The sequence below is a fragment of the Aythya fuligula genome, chromosome 6 (genome assembly GCF_009819795.1).
Source record: "Aythya fuligula isolate bAytFul2 chromosome 6, bAytFul2.pri, whole genome shotgun sequence".
Taxonomy (NCBI): Eukaryota; Metazoa; Chordata; class Aves; order Anseriformes; family Anatidae; genus Aythya; species Aythya fuligula.
Genome location: NC_045564.1, coordinates 28141267 through 28165089, shown reverse-complemented (window position 1 = coordinate 28165089; position 23823 = coordinate 28141267). Strand labels below are relative to the sequence as shown.

At 41.5% G+C, this 23823-nt stretch overlaps 1 protein-coding gene across 4 annotated transcripts in view; it reads left to right on the top strand.

Moving 5' to 3' along the window:
* The first annotated feature begins 14646 nt into the window (after positions 1-14646).
* The window catches only part of BIN1 (bridging integrator 1), an 86968-nt gene continuing 77791 nt past the window's right edge, over positions 14647-23823 (top strand). For all 4 annotated transcript variants that reach the window (XM_032190214.1, XM_032190212.1, XM_032190213.1 and 1 more), the window contains exon 1: positions 14647-14776. In XM_032190214.1, the coding sequence (XP_032046105.1) occupies positions 14693-14776 (84 nt within the window). In that variant the 5' untranslated portion in view covers positions 14647-14692. The remainder of the gene's footprint in view (positions 14777-23823) is intronic.

Sequence of the window (23823 nt, the reverse complement as noted above, 5' to 3'; positions counted from 1 at the left end):
AGAATTGCTGTATTCAGTCAGTCTATTCTTTGTTTTGTTATTACTCTGTTGTAGGTACTTAGGTCTGGAGGCAATCTATGTCGAAGTAGTCACAACTACAGCAAAATTGTATTCCAGTGGTGAATGAAACTGAAGAGCTCCTTAAGTACCCAGCGTTGATATGGCTGTGAAGATGGAGAGTAGCAAGCCTAGCAGCTGTGAGCATGGAGAAGTGGGCACTGGGGGTGTGTTGGGAGCTAGACAGAAGAGTTGTGCTGCTGTGCACAGGACTGGGAAGGGGAGTAGGAGGGCCAAACAGAGTGCAAGCTTTGGGACCATACCAAGTAGATAATCTGTGGAAGTGAATATGAGATCAAAGCCAAGGAACTGTAGAGGTCAGCTGGGGAGTGTTTGTATGATGGGGGAGGATGAGAGAAATGAAACAAGGCAAGAGAGCAGTTTGGACACCTGATGTGTTTACTATTTTACACCAAATATAGTAAATAAAGTTAGATGGAAGGTGTGAACAGTAAATATTTTAAAACCAGATATACATATATATGTATGTATGCAAAGAGACATGCAAAATATTTTTATCCTCTGTGATTATTGCACACAGTCATATCTTTTGCTCTTTCAATAAGTACTTACTAACAGAACTTGCAGATGTGCATGTCTGATTATTTCCCATGGTTTATTGATGTTTATTCTGAATTAAAAAACAAACCCTACAACAGCAACGACAAGAAAAAAAACAACCTATACATGTATGTCATGCAGCTATTTTAAAAATAATTTTATCTGAGAGTTTCCCCTATATTCTCTAAAATGTAATTTTCCTCAAAGCACCGAAAATCCTATGCTGTTTTTTGTACCACTAGATGGTGCTGCCTTTCTAGTGTTCCTTAGTAAAAGTCAGTGATTGTATATCTAAGAAAAAATAGAAATAACTAAAAGCTATGTACTTAATATATATAAGTGTAACAAAATTCCTCTATCTTCAAGAACCTGTTTGACAGGGACTCCCAGGCATTCTATATGTAAATGTGTGTGTGTGCTCAATTTGTGTTCATTTTTGCATATACTTGCTTAAAATAGGAGTTTACAAACAACTAGTAGGATGGTATATTCAAAGATTCATGAAGGCCTCCTCAGAGAAATCCCAGCCTGTGCAGTCCTGTCGGCCTTCTGCTCAGGTTTGTCTTTAACAGAGTTTGCTAATGATTAATTTTTGACAATCAACCTGTTACCATGCAAAATTTGAATTAAAGACAGGCCCTGCTTTGAAGAGATTACAGTCTAGATGAGATAAGAGTAAAGAGGACAGGAAATAATTAAGGGGGATACTTTGCATTATTCTGGGCTCCATTGTAAATTTCAGTCCTGCATTGCAGTAAACAGTGGGTCTTTTGACACCATTTAAAGGGTATTGTACCAATCTGTGCAATGTTTGAAACCAAACATTTGCTGCCAAGTATTTATCTAGTTGGGAAACAGTTAAATTGAAGTGCAAGCTCTCACAATCAGCCCACTCTGCTCAGATGAAAGGGAGGCTGGAATCAGGGATTTTGGAAGGAAGTGTCTAAGGGCTAAACAATTCCAAGAGAATATTTGCTGCAGTTGAGTTTCAGGATAAGATCTAGTTTTCACATTTTAGTGTTTCAAATCTGCCAAATACAGAATTTGCGTCTAAATTAGAGGCTGACAGATATGATCACCTTGTTCAGATTGCATTTTCTCTATATTTTTTGAGAGTAACAAATGAAAAGTTTGAAAATATGAATGAAACATTTTTCATAAAGGCAAAACCTTGTGTACTTTCCCGTATGCAGGACATGAGCTACAGAATTGCCCAGCTTTGTTCAGGTTAACCATTATTTGTCCAAAAAGCAACTTGCTCAGCCCATGCTCTTCAAGAGCCACTGAGTAATAGTAGGATTTCTAGGATATATTTAATGAAAGATAAAATTCTTTATCTGCAAAATGCAGATAAAGGGTTTGCATTCAGGTTGCTGCTTGTCAGCTGAACTACAGAACATTTGTGGGGGCTCTTAGACTCCGTCATATGAAAAGCAAACCAAGTAACCCAAAATAAAAGGTGCATCATCATGATCCAGGAATGTGCATGTAGGCAATTAACAAACTGACTTATGTGCGTTATCTTAATTATTTGTCTGAATATCAGCATTTATAGGAAATTTGTAGTTTAAAGTGTAGGCTGGAACATAGATTTGAAAAGGTATAGTAATATGAGATAAAGCAACGTTCTTATGGAAATATTTCATACAGGACATGAAAAAAAAATCATATAAAAGCAAGCAACTGCTACAATTGGTCTGAAAAATAACATCATGTGTTGTCTTTCCCAATAGCAAGTATTGATGGTCTTAAAATTAGAAAGCATGCCAAAATACAAAGGTCATTTTTTGAAATGTTTATGGGAAATGTCAAAGAACTGCAGATAGAGAACATGACTAACATGCTAAAGGAATTATTGATGGAGAAATGTATAATATATCAACACTGAGACATCCTCAATTACAGTAATCTAAAATACAGTAATCCTAAACAAACCAACAAAAAATGGTTTATCTAGAGTGAAAGAAATTGTAACATGGAAAATATAGCATATACAATTAAGTGGAACATGTGTAATGTTGATTAAAGATACTAATTTAGTAGCTAGGGAAATTTTTGACCTGGATTTAAGGGAAGCAGATAAGAAAGGATGCTTAGGAACTTTCATGAAGTTTTGAAGTCGTATCTTAAGATTTCAGTCACGTTTACTTTAGCAGCTAGCTTCCCTTTGGCAAGTGGTTGTCAGCTCTTTGTTTTTCTAACTGAATTAGTGCTTACCTATTTTACAATTGCAGGTATAGACAAAGAGATATATATATTTTTTAATCTTGTTTAAATAAGTTTCATTTACTCTCAGTAGCTCAATGGTCTTTATCTCCTAAATGCAGACAGGGGCAACCACTTGTATTTGCATGAAGATTCCAAAATATTGCAAAGATAGTCTTATCCCAGATGGAGAAAGGAAGCATTAACTCTAGATGATCAGAGAATAGAAAAGCTAAGTAGGGAATTGGTTACGCATATCTGGAAGGGCTTGGTTAAAAAAAATCTTCATCTAAGATACTGCTGAAAAGGCAATCAAAGGCAATCAATGCCTCAGTATGACATTTATAGATGCTTTTACGTTATCACACAAATTCACAGATACTAAAAGGCATGATAATCATGACAACTCTATCAAACACCAGTTCTTTTCAGATGAAGCTGTATGACATAACATTCTTTTTGCACAGAATGTGAGCACCAAATTCATCTAAGAAATAATCATAGAATCGTTAAGGTTGGAAAAGACCTCCAAGATCATCTGGTCCAACTATCCCCCTGCCACCAATATTACCCACTAAACGATGTCCCTAAGTACCACATCCAACCTTTCTTTAAAGGCTGGATCATCCTAGGGACTGTGACTCATTTACAAGTTGCTAGTCAGCTTGGTTTTGCAGTGTAGATAGGTTATCGGTGCCAGAAACAGCAGGCAGCCATTTGTCTCAGTTCTATCCCACAAAAAATCCCAGCAGATGCAGATTTAAAACACCAATCTCAATTGGCAAAGCTTTCTAATTCATATTATTATGCAGTAGATTCATAAACTTCTCACCAGCTGAGACTGCAGGGAATGGGTATGTTTGTCTATTAATTTGTGATGTGAGATTAAGTTGAAACAGGAAAGATCTATATCAGCCATCCTACACTTAGAAAGCAAATGTCTTAATATTTGTACGTTTGTAAGACTGTGGATTTTACATGCCCAGTGAATATTCAGCATTTTGAATTGCACTTTCTGCATCTTCTGACATTGGGTCATCTTGACTAATAAATCATTTTTGGAAGCATGTACAGAAGAGATTAATGTTTAAATCTATTATGACACAGGGCCACGGAGGAATGCAAGAGTAGTACCTGTAATTACTGCAATTATATCAATGTCTGATTTGGTATTAAGTACATTTATAATTATTTTTACACCTGATGTTGGCATTTTGCCGTCTAATACTATATGAGAAGGACAGAACAAATGAAACTATCTGGCTAGAAGAAAAGATAGCACACTATGCTCATTCTACTGGCACAGAAAATAATGGTCTGTTAATGAGTTTATTCCATGAGAAGTAATAAGATGTCTGTTGCTAGATTCAGGTAAAATCAAGATTAATTAAATTACAGAATAATGTATGGTGAAGAATAATCTTATATTTTCCAGATGATAGGTTAGGCCAGGGTCCTGAGGCTTTTCCACTGTTTGGGCTACATCTCTGTAATTTACTTTAATTATTAGTGTTTGTAACTACATAATGTTAGTAAAAAGGTAGAAGAAAAAGTTCATTAATTTTAGATGTCTTTAAGATAATGCAACAACTGAAGCTAACCTCCAAATTTCAGATTATCAACATGTCCTTTATATCTAAAGTTTGGAAATCTGATGTTGGACAAGTTGACTGGAAGAGTGGTTTTTAGCCTTGGGGGCCTAAGACAAGGAAGCCTATTGTGCATGCTTAAATGTTTTTACAAAGCACTTATTAAGAGGATGGCAAACCAAAAAAAGGGTAAGAACTGCTAGCTAGAAGGTATTTTCCTTTGTTGGTTTCTGTAATTCTGACTGGTGTTCTTGCAACCAAGTGAAACAAATATCAAAGACAGCAATAATTTAGTATATTCTTCATGATCAGTAGGACATTCCTATGGAATGGGTAGGAACCTCTAGTGGCAAGAGAATAAGGGACTACTTACTTGTGTCCAGAGAACTCTGTCTACCAAATATTAAAAAAAAAAAAAAAAAAAAAAAAAAAAAAAAAGCATAGCTGAACTAATATAGTTTCATCAAAACAGGCTTAGGGCAGAGTTCCATGCCATATGGTATAAAAAACAAAAATTATGTATGTGTGTGTATATATTTATCTTTCTTTGATATTTATATAATTATATATATGTTGTTATTTATATAAGAAGATGAAGACTTGCTTGCTGTGAATTTTGTATGTAGGATAATTAATTAAATACTTGCTATGAAATACTGCATTAATGGCATGGTCAAACCTTTGTTTTCCTCTATTTGAAAAAAAAAAAAAAAAAAAAGGCAAAACCAAAACAAACGACCTTGCCATATAGAATAGGAATATAAAATTTTAGTACGAGAGAATTGTGTGGCTTCTAGGATTATCACATCCCTACAAGGTTATGAATAGACATCGTATTGATAGGAGTTGCAACTGACTCCTACTTATTTGTAGCTCTATGTAGGGAACATAGGATTGCTTGCCTTGCTAAATGTTTACCATTGTAAGTCTTGGTAAATCTGGAATGTATTGGCATTCTCAGAACGGATATTTTTTTAAATTAATCTATGACCTCAGAAGATCTGACAACATACATATATCCAGAGGATAATGCTGTGCAATACTATTCCTCTCTCAAAGTTTGCTTTGTCTTCTTGTGGTAGAACTGACTAGTGTTTTGTAGGCCCAAAATATTGTTCTTTTATAATAGTTGCCTTTCTGATTTTTTTTTTTTCTTTACGTTTCTGGAAGCTAATTAGGAATAGCCACAGTCTGTAGTGGCTTGTTTTCTCATATCTATTTGTGGGTATGAAGCCTACTGCTGCTCGCGGTAGTGTGACAACAATATGAGAGGTAGAAGCAAGCCATCTACTGCTTCCAATAAAAGAAATGTCAAGTCTACTAAATGCCTCAGTGAAACAGGAGCACATAAGGAACAGTCTCTTCCAAATCCCCAGAAATAGAATAAAGAAGAAATAAATTATTTGGATTTGAAAATACCAGATCATGATATTTTTTATGATAAATTATTTTTTTGTTTGATTGTTTTAAATGACACATTCAAAATTTCTAAAATCACAACACTGGTCTAAATGGCATCTGGGAAAAGAATGTAAATGCAAAAGCTATGCAGATGGTAGGGAAAATTAGATGAGTTTATGATTTTGCTCGTTTTAACCAGAGCATTTTGTGAATGCTTGTTTGAAATAAAATATTTGCAATGAGCAGTTTTTCTTTCATTCCTCTCTTTGCATATAAGATAGAATTATTGGGTGGGAAAACCTCCTTTTGAGAAAAAGGAGGAGAACATTAACAATAGCTGGAAATTAGTCTACAGTTTGTTTTCAGTGTTTAAGGTTCCCGTTGAAAGTAAGAATTTCTTTCACATCTATTTTGTTGCATGTTTCTTTGTTTCTTCAAAGGTATCATCAGATGGTGACAAGGAATGGAAATAACAAAGCCTTTCTCTTAGGGCATGAAGTGTTCGTCTATTTTGGTCTTGTTGTTTGCTTGTTATTTAGGCTGAGATGTATATGTGAGCATTGAAACTCATAAAATTTTCTCTTTTTTTTTTTTTTTTTTTTTGTAAAGAATGGTCTTTGAGAAGCTCAGCAAACTTCTGACTAGTCAAATTCTCCCCTTTTGGCTCAAACTTCTAACATAGATGCTTCCAAGTTCAGATCACACACTCAGCCCAGAGCTATGCACAAGACAATTTGATCTGATTTATCAGAATTAGGAGGTTAAATGAACTTATTTGGGCAATCATTTTGGACCAGATAACTTCAGTTTTGTGGAACATCTGCCTGGATGTGGAACTGTAAGGCTGACTCCTCATTTTGTGCTGCTCTTTCTTGCCTTTCTCATCACTGTGTGGTTTTGTGGGATATTTTTGCCAAAAACATACAAGACAAGTGATGCTGATTGTGACTACAACCCTCTGACACTCTTAGGTAGGAAAGAGATCCCCTTTCAACTGTTAGGCCTCCGCCTGCGATAGCTATAAGCAGTCTGTATGAGAGGATATAAAATAGGAGCATTTAAGGATTTAATGCAGTAAAAGGACCAGTGACTTGCATGTGCAAGTGATGGAAGGAGGTTGTTCCTGTTTAACACAGTAGGAGCAGTGGGGAGAAGAACAGGAGGTTTTCTGGTAGCTTCCCAAGCAGAATATCTTTGCAGTATAGAGTAAATTTTTCTTCACCTCCAAGTGGAAAAGTATAATGTCTTGTGTCTTCCTTTAGCTTAGGGCTCGATATCACTATCCTTCAAGTATGCTGGGAAAGAAACCACAAGAAATGCCTTAAAATAAATGAAAACATTGAAACGATGGCTTAATTCCACCTACCCTTTTTTGCTTTTTTTTTTTTTTTTTTTTTTTTTTTGACTCAGATTTTGAAGTTTTCTTCCTGTCTTGAAATGTGATATGAATGTGATTCCAGACCGTGTGGTTTTGAAAGAACATCCTGCATTGAAAAATTCCAGGTAAAAATGTTGAGGTGCTGCAGCATTTCCAGACTTGTTCTTTGGCTTTCAGGATAGAAAAGAAGAAATAGCATGCATTGCTGTCACTTACACTGTGATACGTTAGGAAAAAGTTTCACAATTTAAGATGTCTGGTTGGTTTATCTGATAGAGTTGCCTTGTTTCAAAATAGAGTTTGGAAACAAAGCAGAAATGTAGCTTGACATTTATGTTTGTTCCTTCTAGCATGGTGATGACCCTGATATCTGTATACACAAGGCTGTGACTCATTAAACCGTCAAGGATGCTTACTTTAAGACTCTAAATATTGTCTGTTAAATTTGGCAGGGACACTTCAAGATGTCAGAGTATTCAATGACATGTAAAAATGCCAGATAATCTGTTTGTGAAGAGAATTTTCTCAATTTTACATCTAAATCTCTATAGCATTTCATTGTCCATCATGGATCAAATATTTATCTACGAATAAGAGAAAACTACCCATTTACCAAAGTTGGGAAGAGTTGAATCAGTTGCAGCAAACTGCAGTAATTGAGTACAGTGTTTAGAATTCAGGTTAGAATCCAGGCTGGAATAGCAAAGAGCTATTCACATTAAAAGCCTTTTTGATGGGATCATCTGCTGTTTTCCCTTAGAAATGCCGACGCTTCACTCTTGGTTTTCTAGGCATATGTTCTCACAATGCCTGGGACCTGCATTATTTTTCAGATAGGCTATTTCAGTGATGCAGAGGCAGCTTGGTAATATAACTGATTCCAGTGCATGGAAGCTTACAAGCAGTAAACATCTACTTTAATTCTCTTCAGCCAGCCTGTTCTTTTGTTTCTACTAGATATTAACTCTTGGGTGTGCACTGAATAATGGTTTCAAGGTTAAAGGCATGTGCACAGTTTGAAAAATTCCTTGAAGTCCATATAATACCCAGAAGCATTGTTTTTATTTGATTTTTTTTTTTTTTAATTAGAAATCCAATACATTGTATTGATATACCTTTAATAAAAATTAGAGACTCTGAGGAGTGTTTTTGGGGGGCAGTTAGCTTTTAAGTTACTTACTGTGGCTTTTTATTCCTTTTGAGGTCTTCTTTGTTTTTACCTGAATCTTTATGAAAATCTTAGAGAGTTGACAAAACCAACTGGTGGAGATGGCTGAGATGTTATGGGTAAGTATCACTTTTTTGCATTTGTCTGTGCAGTTCAGCCTTCATCAAGAACTAGGAAAACACTATTTTACATTTCAGTAATTATTAATTAGAGTGTAGAGCAATGGTGTATTTAATGTATGTAGAATACTCTTCGTGTCCAAAGCAGAAAGTGGCCATCCTCATTTGCTGAAAAATCAAATCCCAAATACCTACAGCAGTGTTGGATAATTTGAAAACTGAGCAGATCTGAAGGGATAATGAGTCTATAATGAATGAAGGTGAGATAGCTCTCATACGTTACTTGTAGCGAATGAGTCACTCAGTTTGGTTGCCAAGGAAAATGAAATGAGGCTATCACTAAATGGAAGCAGGGAGAAAGACATTGCAACTGGGGCCTCTGTTACCATTTCATAATTTTACATGGTATGGCTGTAAAGAATGTGAGAGACCGAACTGGTGTGTTCTGTATAAAATATTTCTCAATTTCACTGATATTTTGTGCTGGTGATATAATATCCCTTGTGTGATTCCATCAGGTGGTCCGTGTGTTCTCCTGCAGCTGAAGACTGAGATACAGACTAATAGGTGGGATGATATATAACTAATTTCAATTTTTTAGATATTTTAATAAATAGTAGAAGGCTTCCAGAATTCTCAGAATAATTTCCAAAGCAAGCACGTGATTTGCTTACCTACTCCCTTGTTGTTTGCTGATAGAGAAAAACTAAAAATATATATTTCATAAGTGCTAAGTCTTTTCCTACAAGGTGGAGCATATAGAAATTTTGGTAAGCTTCTTGGAAGTATATTTATGCAAAGCTTACTAATCTTTTCCACTCTACTCATTTGTGAGCAAAGGGAGGTTAATCTGTCACAAATTCAGGGCCAAAACTGACTTTGTGGTGGACAAATGCACGTAGACACTAACCAGAAAATAGCTACCTGCAGCTGAATCAGGCATTCAAAATGGCACATGGATGGAAAAAAACTTTTAAATTTTGAAATTCACTGAAAAATCTGCTGTAGTTTTGAGGTCCAAGATATATCGTGAACACGCAATTCTCAAGAATTCTAGCAAGCTTGTAATCAAGGGACAGGCTTCAGCGAGTTATGAGAGAAAGTTTTAGTGCTGTTTTACTTCCTGCCTCCCACCCTCTCTGAGGGGAGTGGGATTGTCTGAACTAGACTGGCAAAGCTGAGCAGAGTTTGGAGCCTTCCCTATGCTGTAGTAGTAGATTTTTTTTGTGTTTTGGATACAAAAAGAGTCATTTATATATCATCTTCTGTTTCTCATCCTCATGACAGCGGAGAAACGCACAACAGAAGTTGTGAATTTATGTGGGAGAGAGAACAGCTTCTAGACACCATTTTAAAATCAAAATACTTTCATCTTGTTTTTGTTTTAAGGGGTAGAACACATGATTAGTAATGTCTTATCTCAAATTATTATGGCAGAAACTTCCTTATCCTTCCCAGCACCTTTCTATGAGAGAACAAAGGAAGAGTCTGCATGAGAATATAGTCAGGAAGGAATGCTAAGACAAACTTGATAATGGTGAATTTGATGTCTGAATTTCCATTTAACTTGATAAGAATATTTGTTTAGGGTAAAATAGAAATCCCCTTGGCTAGTTCTTTCTGAATGTTGTCACAGAAGAATGTGTGACTGGAAATGGAAATTAAAAACTGAAGATACTGTTTAGAGCAAGCAAGGTTGCATTAATGCAATTAGATGTTGCTAAATAATATGTTTTATGCTAATTGTTCTTTTCAAGGTGTTGGACTCGATGTCTTGAATTAATCCCTCAGCTGGCATCACAAAGCAAGAGAGCAGTGCTGGCAATGAGTTAGGCCTTCCGACTTTTAGTGTTATGGCTAGAGGTAGAGACAGGCCTATGGCTCCAAGCAGCCAGAATCTCTCAGGTAGTTTAAAAATGAGAACCTTGGTTTTGAACACAAACAAGGAATCACAATTTATAATAGACCTGTCTTGTGTTATATTAGTACTTGGAGAGTAGGGTTTTAGAGTTGTCTGAATAGTTTATTGCAAATAGTATTATGTAGCATGAAAATAGCAATTTTAAGAATTCAAATGTTTTTTCTTAACCAAGCTCTACTAAACATTTCAAAACCACAACAATTATGAACTTAAAATCAGAACTTGATGTAGAGAAATAAAAGTCAATTTTACTGGGTTTTACTCTTCTTTGGATTAATTGAAACCGGGAATATATACATTAATTGCATGAGTGTTAGAGGCCAGTACCATTGCCATTTAAAAATTCATTTATATAAATGAACTGTATCGTACATTAAAGACTTTGCCACCAGCAGCAGAAAAAGACATATTTTGGTTGTCACAGCTTGCAGCTCTAAATGCACAAGCTGCAATTAAAAGGTTCAAGTCAGAGAATATAAAGATATACCACTGAAATCACTCTTTAAAAACTAAAATTTTATACTAATTTAAATTAGTAGTCCTGACAAAAACATCCTGCTCCCAGATGGACAAATTTGGCAAAAACAGGAATAAAAAGAGAGAGAGAGATGTAACAATTTGTATAATGAAGGGAATAAATTTTATCTAACCCATGAAATAATAGACTCCAAACCACAAGGCATTTAAGAATATGCTTAATTGTAAACAGGTGAGCAGTTCATCTGTCTTTAATGAGACGACTGAAGTGAAATGCACTTATGAGGTTCAGACATAACATAAGCATTAATGACTAGAGTATTAATCAATTTAGAACATAATAAAAAAGCAATGTTAGGTATACCCTGTAAATTTGTGCATTTGGGCTGTTCTGTTTGACACGATTGTTTCTTGCTTATGAACTGTGTAAACGAATCATACTGTCACCAGGGAGATGGACTACAGGTGGATTTCATAACTTCAGCTATCTAAGGTATTAATCTCATCTCCCTCTGTAGTTAAGAAGGAGGGGAGACATTCCTAGAAGCTGTTTTATCTGTTGACTCATGCTTTGCAGGTACTCACTTCTTTGGCTGTAGAGGAAGCCAATGTGACCTCAGTTTAGCTTAGCTTAGGCATGTTTAGCCAGTTACAATTAGGTGAAATTGTGTCATAGTGTTACAATAATTTGGGCAATGATGTGTGCATTGAACCCAATGAGCCTCATTGCAGGAGTCTGATGTATCAAATTCTATTTTTTTTTTAACTCTGTTTGTGCAGAATCTGTCACTGAGAAATTCAATTAGCCGCTAAAAGTGGCTTCTAAAAAGTTAGACTGCTGTGCCTCATGGTGACAAGTTCATGCGAATAAAAGCATTAAGTTCCTAATCAGTATGTTTATTTTTATATGCAGTCTCTTATTATGTGAAATTATTAACATTTGTAAGTGTACATAAAAAAAAAACTCCAACGGTATTAGTAAAATTGAGATCAGAACAATGTGGATAGATGTGAGACTGAAACCTTTCCTGTCCGCAGAGTAATATCAATTGGTTAAAACAGTTTATGTGGAATTCATTCAAATGTTTGGCCTGTCGTGGTATGTGATGTTCACTGGGTCATGCCAGGGGAATGCCTTTTGTGCCACACATGGAGCCTGGCAAATGCTTTGCAGCTTTGGTGCTGATCCAATCAAGCACAGAAACAACTGGGAAATGACTCATGGTGGATGCTTGCTGATAATCTTAGCTTTTAAAAAGTATACAGTTTGTCATCATTTTTCATTATGGTGAATATGGGTGTCTGGTCACCTCTGTTTTACAGTTTTCTGATGTTTGCCATAGACTTTCTTTTCAGCTCATGTGCTGCAATCTCCCTCTCTTTTCACTTGAAAGACGTAATCAGACAAAAATCCCTTCAAAACCAGTTTCACTGAAGAAAAGAGCTAGGCAGGAGAAGCAAATGTATGAGGTAGGATGCAGAGGAATGCTGTTCTGACCCTGAAACATCTGCTCTTTTATTCTTGATGTCACAAATATTTAACCAAATGTGTATCTTTCTCTCTTAAAAGTTTGGTTGAGGAGGAGGAAAAGATGGGGTTGTGTGTAAAGCAATAAATGAAGAAAACCACATATTATTTTTCCAGATTATACTGTGCAGTGAGATGCTGCAAAACTATTATCTAATAGTAAACACGAAAAGTAATATGAAGATACATAGTAAGGCTGAAATTGTGGGCAAAACAAGTTGCATTTGGGCCAAACACACAATTGCCAATCTACAGAAAAACAGACTCAATTACGGACATTAAATGCAAAGCCAGAAAGGAATTTAATAAAATTGTAGTTTGCAATGCAGCATGGTATCACAGGTATGTACATGTATGCACTTGAGTCTGAATATAGCTTGTATCACTGCATTATTTGCATATACAGCTGAACCATGCCTAAGTATTTTATTAAATACTTATATTTATATTATATATTTATATTAAATAGTATGCCTACTAACACAGTTGAGGTACAGCATGGATTCAAGCAAGTTTCTGAATTAGGGCTTTTTTTAATTATTATTACTCGTTGTTTTTAAATGCCATTGTCACACGAGATAAGAAATGCAGAGGCATTATATCATGAAGCCTCACAAAGAGGTGCTGACAGGTTCTCTGCTCACAGTTTCTAAGGGCTCTGGCAAGACAATTGTTTTTATTTCAAGTTCTCAATGAACAGAAATAGTACTGGAGCAGAAAGGGGAAACAATAAATGAAATGTAAGATGAAAAATCTGGCCTATCTCTCAAGTAATCACTGCCAACATTTTTCTGTTGCTTTAGGTTGCAGTAGTGACCGCTACACTGTTCCCTGTGTATATGAAACTCCAGAGATAACGGTTTTCATCTGGCAAAATTAAGACTGTGAAATCATCTTGGAATACAAGTAGGTTTTACTACCATCTTTCAATTCAAATAGGTGTAAGAGATGCAAGTCTTCATCTTAAGGACAAATGCAAATTCCTTAGGTACCTAAATTGTCTCTAGAGCATTGCTTTGGTTGATGCTGTACTGGTTATTGGGTATGCACAGAACAGATGCCATCTCAGGCAAAATTCAATAAGCATTCAGCAGCAGATGAGGAAGGAAGCTTCCCCACTGCCTGACCACACTGCAGTGTGTGGAACTGCAGGAAGCTCTGGTGCTGAGCGTGAGGATTTGAATAAGAGCGCTGAGGTGGCTTCCTGTGCTCCGGGAAACAGAACTTTGTCCTGTCTTGTAAAGGAACGGTGTTTCATGAAAGTATTTGCTTGGTGGGTATAGGAGAGAGAAGACTGAAGCCCCTCTGGCAGGACCAGCTGCAGTGCACGTGGCCAGGAAGTACGGGCTCGCTGCAGGTAAGAGGCAGGATGTGTACACACCTGGGCTGGGGATGGCGAGCAGTTTAGTCCCAACTGAATAAAAACACCACACAGGCTGAGGTCCCAGGATTTTGGGGGAACCCAGCTGAGTGAAGCACTCTGGGCAGTCATGGTGGGATTTCTCCTGGTAGGTGCCTGGCACTGCCATGTGTTCTGCAGTGCTGCTTCACTCCAGCAGCGTGGGGACTCCTGAGTGGGAGCAGCCGTCACCTGCAGCCACGTTGGATCCAGTTTGTTGTACAAAACCAAAAGCGAGCATAAAGCTGTGACCGCAGCACATTGGAAGTTCTGTGCAAACTAATTATCCACCCTAATGTGCCTGTGAACGAGCCGGTCAACTGATTATTTGCAGTTTTCAAAGAGAAGAAGCTGAGGTGATGCAGTTACCTGGGGCCAACAGTAAGCTGTCACGTGAGGCACAGTCAAAATTACAGGATGAAGTCTGGAATTTCATCTTGCTTTCTACATGGAGGGGGGGTTGATTCACTCGCATACCAATTTGTCACATTGTGTTTTTCAAAGGTACAATCTGAAAAGCATCGAAGCCCAGCGTGGCCGTGAGCCACCATGCCCGGCCACCATCCCTCACGGGGCTGTCAGCCCAAATCTGACCGATGCGCAGCACCGGCCACAGCTGCAGCCCCCTCAGGGTCCCTCCTTTCGGGCTGGAGGTTTTACGGAGGGCTCTCCCCTCACGGAGGGGACCCGGGCCCCCCGCCACGCCCGGCTGCGGCCTTGCGGGGGCCGCTGGGGCCGGGTGGCGGGGCGGGGCGGCCGGGCTGAGGCGGCGCGGAGCGGCCGCGCTCGGTCCCTTTAAAAGGCGGCGGCGGCGGCGGCCGTGGCCATTGTCTCCCGCCGGGTTTTTTCCCCCCCTTTCGCCGCCGGCTGCCCGGGAGAGGAGCACAAGATGGCCGAGCTGGGCAGCAAGGGGGTGACGGCCGGCAAGATCGCCAGCAACGTGCAGAAGAAGCTGACCCGGGCGCAGGAGAAGGTGAAAGGGGGAGGCTCGGCGGTGGCGCGGTGCTGCGGGGTGGGATTGGCATTCCCGGAGCCTTTCGCTGTCCTCCAGCCCCCTGCCCTGTCGGCAGCCGGGGGGGGTTTGTGCTGGCCGCCCCGCAGGGCTGGGGTCCCCGAAAGGTGCTGGGGTGAAGGACGAGCGCAGCCTCCCGGGCCTAACGCTGTGCTGCTGCTGCCGCCAGGGAATTGGGCTGGTTTGCTGGGGCTGGGGATGTGCTTCTAAAATGCAGGGGGCGAGGAGCAGCCCCGGCGGCTGCCCCCTGCCTGCCCTGCTCCAGCAGCCGGGGCTGCGGCTGCAGGGGGTGACAGGGCGGCAGAGCCGGCCCCCGGTGTGCAGCCGCGCACCCCGAGCTCCTTGCGGCTACTGATGTGCTCTAGCCACCAGATGGCAACCATATTTTTGGTTAATTCTGAGGTAGGTGGTGCGGGCTGGGCTCCTGGCCTGCTGCTGAACCTGCTGCGTGTATCGATGCGGCTGGCGGGCCCTTCCCCTGCCTTCTGTCTGAACACGCACGCAGGTGCTTTTCCCAAAGGAGGAGTTTTCCACAAAGTCTGGAAGTCCATCGCGTGTCCTTGCTCATCCCCAGTCACCATCAGGGGATATGGGAGTGATAGCAATTAAGAGCTTTGCTGCGGGTTGTAGGGGGCTCGCATGATGTGGAGTCGGTTGTTTGTCGCTTCACGCAGCGAGTTTCCCTCTGAGGAGAAAAAGAAAACAAAACCCAAAGCGCTTGCCTAATAAGCCAACGCAAATTCTAGGCCCTTTGGCTGTTGCCATCCGAATACAAACGATGCAGCTTTGCTCTCTCGGTTCTTCAAAAAAAAGAAGAAGCAAAAAGGCATTGTGTGGTTTATCTGGCTGGCTCCTTCATACTGCTGGCACTTCGTCTCCAACGAGTCCTCTTTTATGGAGCATTTGGTATTTTACAGTTGTCTTGAGGGGACAGGCTCTCACCAAGACAAGCACATTAATGCAAGCTTGCAACTTACGAGGAAAGGCACAGTAGACCACGGAGTGAAGATGTCAGTGGTTATGGCATGATGCTGGTATTAGTACTGTGGCATTTGATCTGAAACTGTAGATACGTGCTGCTGTTTATCAGGAAGGTTAAACCACACATCGAGAGATAAGGACCAGGTCTTTAAAAAAGAGAAAAGGCTAAGCAGAAACCTGCAGAGGTATGCCTGGGTGCACAACAGACGAAGCACTTAAAAAAATACTGGATTTTTCTGAAGGGAAGCTAAATGAGTTTGAACTTTCCTTTTTGAGGCAAGAATAAATTGAGGCTTAAACAAGCTGACAGTGTTCCTTTGACGTAGCCTCTTTCAATCCAAATTTAGGATAAAAATTCTTTCCTTCAGAGTGCTATCTCCCTCCCAACTTCGGCCCTAAGGCTTTGACTTCGGCAATTTCCTTCATGGTGAATTTAAGCCTTGTGTTAAGCAAAGAATGATGTCTTTTTGTTCAATTCAGAATTCACACTGAAACACTGTACACATCCTTTTTTCCCTTCTGAGATGGCTATTATGTAAAGCATGTAAGATATTCTTTCAGAAGTGCTGTTTGTTTTGAGCCTTTCAGCAAAACTATAAGCTATTTTTGGAAGGCACTTTCTCGATTCAACAGGAAATATGGGGCAGAATGGTTGACTGTGCTGTTTGCAAAGGGGTGGTGCACCCTTTTAACCCCTCTCTTTATTTAAATGTAGCCTCAAGTTGTAATACTTGGCCAAAATTTGCCTGTTGTCCAGTGAAACATATCAATAAGTTGATGCATCTGTTGAGAGGAGTGTACCTGGCCGAAAGAACTCTTGCAACTATTGCGAACTTGTACATCATCCTTCTCAACAGCTAGGAGATTTGGGCTGAGTTGGACTTTGTTCATCCTATTGTTATCTGAAGCATTTTCAGACCTGGACTTTGAGCTCAGAGCCTTTCATAGGTTTTCAGCTTCTTAAAACGGAGTAAAATTTTAATGCCTCCAGTGTCGTAGTATCTTGGAGAGCCCAGTCTTTGCATGCTCTTTTAACTTTGCCAATGAGTATTTGACAATAAGGATTTGAAAGTTTTTGTCCTTTATGTCTGTAATCTCAATTAAAATTTATGTTTCTCCGTAGTCAGTTTTTATCTTATATTTTGGAAAACTTTAAAAATCCTCCCTATTTACATAGTTCTCATCCTGTTTGAAGAGTGTCCCATTCTTGGATGTGTGAATCTGCACATGCACAAACATTTCTGTTTTAAACAAAATAAAATCACATCTCGGTGACTTGCTGCAGTCCTGGTGTCAGGTGCTCTCTCTGGGACAGTCCAGGAGCGGGTTGAGTTCACGAAGCAAATGGACCGGGTTGTTGCTGCTCGGCTGGCAGTGGGAGCCCCCCGTCCCGGGATCGAGCTCCTTGCTTTCCCCCAGCAGGTTCAGCGGGGATTCAGAGCAGGGAAAAAAGGGCATTGGCTGCAGGGAGGTGGGCTCAGGGATCTGAATTACTCAGAGATTCATAGACATTTCTGAGGAGACAAATTGTGAAGTTGACATTGGGCTTTTCTCTGGAGGTTTTTGTGTGTGTGTGTGGAGAGGAGTGGAACGGGATAAGCTGTGTTTCCCTTTCTAGATGTTGCAGCTTCCCACAGTCGGTGTGTCCTGCAGGGGCTGTGCTTGCTGTTTTCATTTGGGCCAAGTTAGAGATCTGAAACCAGGTTTTTGTGGGGTTGTTCTTTCTGCCGTGGTAATAGACTGTCGTATTTTTTCATTCTTTTACTCTGTACCAACACGTGAGTGCATCCCCTTTTCTCCCTCGATTTCCCTCACCGAAGGGGAAGGATTTGGCCCAGGACCTGATGAAGTTCAGCTGTCCAAACCCCCTTGTGTCGGGGGTGCCGCTGAGGTTGTAGACCCTGCCACTCATTGCCTTGTTGTGTTACCATGAGATGTCACTTCTGCTTTCTGTTCCTGGCTCGCTTTATCCCAGCGATGTTTACCCTTGCGCATCTTTGCAGAGTTTCCCCAATTAAACCTTCCGTCAGAGCATGGTTCTGGCTGCACAGCCCGAGGAGTTGGACTGTGCTCTTGGCCTCGCAGGGCTGCTGTGAGCCTAGCTGGTTAGAGCTAGGCTTGCCAGTGCTCGCTCCCTGTCAGCTACGGAGCAAAAAATCATATGAATGCCAGTAAACCAAAGGTTTCACTAAAGTATTTGCAGCCTGGCGATGAGAAATAGCCAAGGACATTGGCCTTGAGAAGGAAGGCAGAGGAGTGCTTTTGGCAGGCTGATGTGGCCTGGTTTCCCAATTCTTTTTTAAATTAATTTTTCTCATGTAACCATTTCAGTAGCAAAGGGAATGTCCAGAAAGGATCTTTTCCTTTCCCAGGATCTTAGGCTTTGTTTCTCTTCCCTTGATATCCATTTGCTGTGAACATGAGAAGGTTGTGAATTGAGTGGAACACAGTTTGCAGGAGGCATGGCTTGCATTTTAAGCTTGCTCTCAGAAGATATTTTTTTTTAATTATTTTTTTTTTTCTTAAAACCCACCAGAAGCTGGAGCATGACAGGTGAGAGCACCTGGCCTGAAATCTTTTTTCTGTTGAAAGAGGGAATCTATATCAAGGAACAGCAACCAAGAACCTTAAACCACGTGTAAATGCAGATGTTCTGCTGTCAGGAGGCTGCCAGCTGTGTGGAACCTCTGCAGAAAGGAGGTTTTAAGCACAGCAGGGTGGATGCAGAAAGCTCTCTCCTTGAGAAGCCAGCACCACGTCTACCTGGCTGGGAGGAGGGGAGTTCCGTCCTGATTGATCCTTCAGCAAAAAGCTTCAAAGCTTCTGCAGTTTTCACTTGGCTTTGCATAGGATAGGACGGTTTGGTGGCAATTAACCTTGTTGAATCAGGGAAGTACAAAATGTGAGACAGCCTGACAAGCTGCAGGAGTTCTCTTGATGATCTGGCATGAAACTTTTTTTTTTTTTTTTTTTTAAACTCCTGGAGAACTCCCTAGGAAAGGGCTTCTTCGTGTTGGCTTGGTTTCTCGAGAGGGTAAGGCTAATGTGACAGGTAGAATCTCAAAGGTACTTTGTGTCTAGAGGTTGCTGGAAAACAGGCACTGGAGAGAGATCTGAATTCATGCCCCTCACGTACAGATGCTTCCAGTATGAGCTCAGGCTGCATTACTGGGTATCGGGTAATCTGCATGGGGCAGGGAGGAGGCGAAATTGGAAACCAGGCTCCACATGTTTCCTCACCATGGAATGGGTTGACTGGCAGGGCATTTACATTGCCCTGCTGAAGGTGCCCCTCTGTCTGCGGCGTTGGCAGCAGTTGTCTTTTAAGCAGAATCTCATGGATGGATGAATTTTTTTGTGGTTGGAAAAGGCCCAGACGTGTTCCTGCTCACTCTCAGCCCCATGAGCTCTGATCTGACAGCCAGTCCTCTTCAGCACAGCTCTTGTGAGGTCAGGTTCACAGAGTGGCTGTGAGGTCTCTTTTCCAATGCAGAGGTTTGGTGAGGCTCTAGGCAGACTAGATTTAGTGCTGCAGAGCTCATCAGTCAGGTAGGTGCCTTCAGACCTGTCTGTCCTCTCCGTCCCTCGTGCATGTTGATTTTTCCAGCCACAAATGTTGTTTTTTGCAACATCACAAGTGCTCTTGTCATGTAACTGGCCAAACCATTCAGGAAAGCAGCCTGAGGTGTTTGCTGTCTTGCAGGACTGGGGTTTTGGGGTGGAAGGCAGTGGTAACAAATAATGCAGATTTTCTTTAATTCCTGACCCTGTGGGCAGAGTGACAAGATCCTGCTGTTTGGGCCCAAACGTGTCGTAAAGCTCCTCTTCCAGAAACTGTCAGAGAAACAAGAAGGTGACTGAGGCTGACAGCTATCAGCGAGGCTATTTTTTCCCCTGTGTGGTGGTGGCAGGACACCTGAGCCGCGTGCCGTGTGAGTCCTGCCCTTCGCAGGGCTCAGCTTACAGTGCTGGCTGCCTACCTGTGCGTGCCGGGGTCTGGCCTCCTCCCCACGAATGTGCACGGGCAGCTTGATGGTATTGTGGAGATGCACTCGGTTTGCCCAGGCAGAACGGGCTCTTGCAACCCAGTCTTCACCTGGCTGCAGCCTGAGGGCTCAGCACGGGGGGCTTTTAGGAAGCCCTGGCAAAGCCAGGGAGCGCAGACCTGCTTTGGGATCAGGCTGCCTTGCTCTGCGCTGGGTTTGGCCAGGAGTCTGCGTTGTCCACCTGCAAGTAATGAGACGGGGACAAGTGCTGAAGTATGAATAAAGCTTCCTAGGAGAGCTGCTGGCAGGTGGAGTAGGGACCAAGGTCCGTTTTGACGTCAGCCTGTGCTTTAGGTTTCTCTTGAGGGACTTCGTGTTTGCTTTTCTTCAACACCTGCAGTACTGAATGTGTGAGTGCAAGCAATACCCTTCCGGTGTTCATATTCATGCTGAAAGGGGTCGTTTCTCCGAGGAGGGGACTGGAAGAGAGAAGAGAGTCATTTACATTGTCCTGCTAGTTAAAATCTATTTTAAACACGCTATTAGTTGAGCATGTAACGTTGCCAGGACAGGAGCGAGGGACCTCTGCAGAAACGCTTGGACTGTTGGCAGTGGTGCAGGGGATAGATAAATCTTGGCAGGTGGTTTTTCAGCAGGTGCATGCGAGTGACTGATGGGTCTCGGACAGCTCAGGTGTCCCCTGGAACATCTCCTGGCTTTGCTGCCTCTGGAGCTGCTTGATCTTCACAAAGCTGACGAGTGCTGCAGGACAGGTCCAGTGCCTCATTCCTAGGAAAAAAAAAAAAAAAATAGGAAATACAGTAATTAGCAGAAAATAGGATTAATGGATCTTTTTTTGATTTAGGTTGCAGTTTTATTTTGCCAACTTGCTTGTGTAGTTTCTTAGCTGCTGCTCAGAAAGCACAGCTTTGATTTGCATTTCTGTGCTCTGAAGGAGCTGTCCTGGTAAATGCAAATAGAAGCAGCCCAACCTGAACAGTTTTCACAGTTGTTTTATTCTCTCTTCCCCCACCCTTCTCCCTCCCAAGTTCCTCCGTGACTGCTGGGAGCACTCGAGAGGGTTTTGGCCACTGGTTATATCTTGAAGGACTCTTGGAAGCCAAGACTCAGGGCATTACACAGACCTAGACAGGTCTCAGTCATTACGAAGCAGCCGTGGCAAGCTCTAAGAACTGAGGAACAGGTCATATGCTTGCAAAACCCTACACAAGTACACGTGTGTAACGGATTTTTTTTTTTTACTATTTAGGATGTGCTGGAGTAAGCCTGTTCAGCCCTGGGGCTGGTAGGTTAAAGCCTTTGATTAGGCACTTCTAGAGGGGCACATTAATTGAGAGGCACTTAGGAGAGTCACAAAAGTGCTGTCTTTCTTTTTGCCCCTTTCCTCGGTAGAAAGGAGAAGTCTGGGTGGCAGTTTCTTAATATAGGCTGCCAGGCGGGATGGAGAGTGCAAACTTTACCAACAGGGAGGAAAGCAGAGCTTAACAGCATCTAATCCTGCCGTAAAACCACGGGCTGCATTTAATCTCTTGATGATACGCAGATATCAAAGCCTGGCCTCTCTGCAAAGATTTGACGTGCGGGTTCAGAAAGCTGGTAACCTGTTTGGAAGTGATTTTATTTTTTTTGCCAGTTCTTTGTTGATCGTGTTGGTTTTATGCATTTTAAGGAGGTTTAGAACTTTTTGGTAGAATTGCCTAAGAGCCATGCTAGTTTCCAGTCCTCTTCTGTTACCTTTTCAGGAGGGAGATGAGGGGCTGGAATAGCTGAAGTACCAACACGTTTCACTGGGCATTTCCTAGCGCTTTGCTTTCAAACTGGATTAGGCAGAAGTGCAATACTTGCTTGCCAGCAGGAAGGGAAAGGGAACTTCAATCTTACAGTGACTAGAGTGTTTGAAAACAGAGCTAGAAGTGTTTATGTTTTTTTTTTGTTTGTTTTGTTTTGTTTTGTTTTGATCTTCAAGCCATTTGGCATGATCGCACGGTTGATAAGGCCAGAAACAATAACGTGTCACTTAACCAACTCAGCTCAAAGCTGATTGGTATCTGCAGAGTGAGTGATTGTATCCCCTTGGGTTCCTTGGGAATGGTGCCGCTGATGGATGTGCACGTATGCAGAACACACAGACTTCATGAAGTATAAAGGCTGGGATATGAAGATGGTGTAGATCTCTGCATCTTCTTCCTTAACAGAAATGCTGACGGTGTAGCTCTCTGGTACCCTTGCATGTGACACATTCCTGTAAATTGTGGTAAGTCTTGTGACACTGCGAGTTCCAGGAGGCTGAGTGTAGAAGGACCGAACTTATTTCTATCCCTCCTTCCTCAGCCATTATGACGGATAAAAGGAGCAAAAATGTGAGGGGGAAAATAGTATATGAAAAAAGAAATGCAGGGAATTAATTTTCTGTAATTTGTATGCTTAGTGCATGATGTTTGAATTGTCATGCGGTAGGCTAGTGTCCAAGGCAGATTCCTTCATCCCATCCTCTTTGGGTGGTGGAACGTGGCCCATCTGGTCCAAATACTGATTCTGACACAAGACCAGAAAGGGGAGCGAGTTGTGCCAGGGGACAGCATGTTTAAAGGGTTACTTTGGAAACAGATTTTGGGAAAAAATAAATAAATAAATAAATTGTGAGAACAGTGCCATGCTCTATTAGGGAAACAATGCTCAGGAAAAGTTGTTTTTTTCAGATGTAAAAGTATATTTGGGGTCTGCACGGAAATGCTCCTCAAGGTATAGGCTCCTCAGTGGAGGAATGAACAACCTACTTTGTACACTGAGCCAACGCGACTGGGGACTTTTTTTCTTTTGCCTCCTTAAGCTGAGTAGCCATTACAAAATGAGCCTAGCTGTGTGTTAATGGACGTAAACCACTGCAAGAAAGTACCCTTGCTGATAACATTTGTCCTTGTGACGTGCAGCCGGCATGGCTGCTTGTTAGCACCAGCAGTGCGACCGCGTTATGTGTTGCTGAAAATGGACATTCCCCATCCTGTAACTGTTCCAATGTAAGTACTGGACAGCCTCGGTTAGTTAAGATGCTTCTGTTTTATTTCAGCAGAATCCATATTCAAGTTGCTTTTTAGATAACTTTTGCAGAGGTTCAGTAAGGGTGGTTTTGTAGGTAGGGGTGCAGGGCTGTTTTTGAACGTCGGAAAATTCATGAAAATGCATAAGCCACAGGAATTGTGAAAGAGAGACTGGCTTTCTTTGGAGAAGAAGAGCAGCTGTATGTGCAGGGGCTGAGAGGGGAGAATGAGGACCATGGTAGGAAGGGCAAGGTCAGAGAAAACTGAGGGTGATGTGATGAGTTGATTGTGGGTGCTGCGTCAGTGCACTGCATCCGGGCTGCTTATAGACTAGGGCTTGTCTGCAGATGGGTACTGGAGTCAAGTGCTGGACTTAGAGCTTTTTGCCAAGCTGGAGGCTTTTGCTCTTCATTCCCTGACCCTCAGTGAACATAAATAATTGCGGAAGGAAGTGAGCATTACCAGGGCTGGATGACATTATGGTGTGGCTGTGGGTATTAGTAGGTGAAAAGAGCTGGGCTGCTCTGCTGGGTCCTTAGAGCTGGGGTGGGAGGATTTAAGTGGGGTGCCTTGGAAGCAGCCCATCCCGTATCTCCAGCTCGGGCCTGACTTGTTGAGGAGGCTCCCTGCGGGGAGGCATCGTGGGGCTTTTCCTTTCCGATGACAATATGGACAAATTCTTAGCAAGTACATTGGCAAGGAAGCCAGGGGGCTTACACCCGCTTGCAGAAGGAGAACTTTGCCCATCAGGCCAGGCTCTCAAATTTACTGTTACTCATCCTACAACTCCTCTGAAGGCAGGCCTCTCGGGGGAAAAGAAGAGCTGTTCAAAAGCTGCTCCCTTCTGGCTTTTTGTAGTCTGTGACTCCAGATTTTTTTCACTAGAGGATAACACGTGACTCGCTTTGGAAGAAGCAACAAGAGATAATCATCTGTGTTGCTCCACATGTTCCCACTTTGCTGGGACAAGCCACATCCCGTA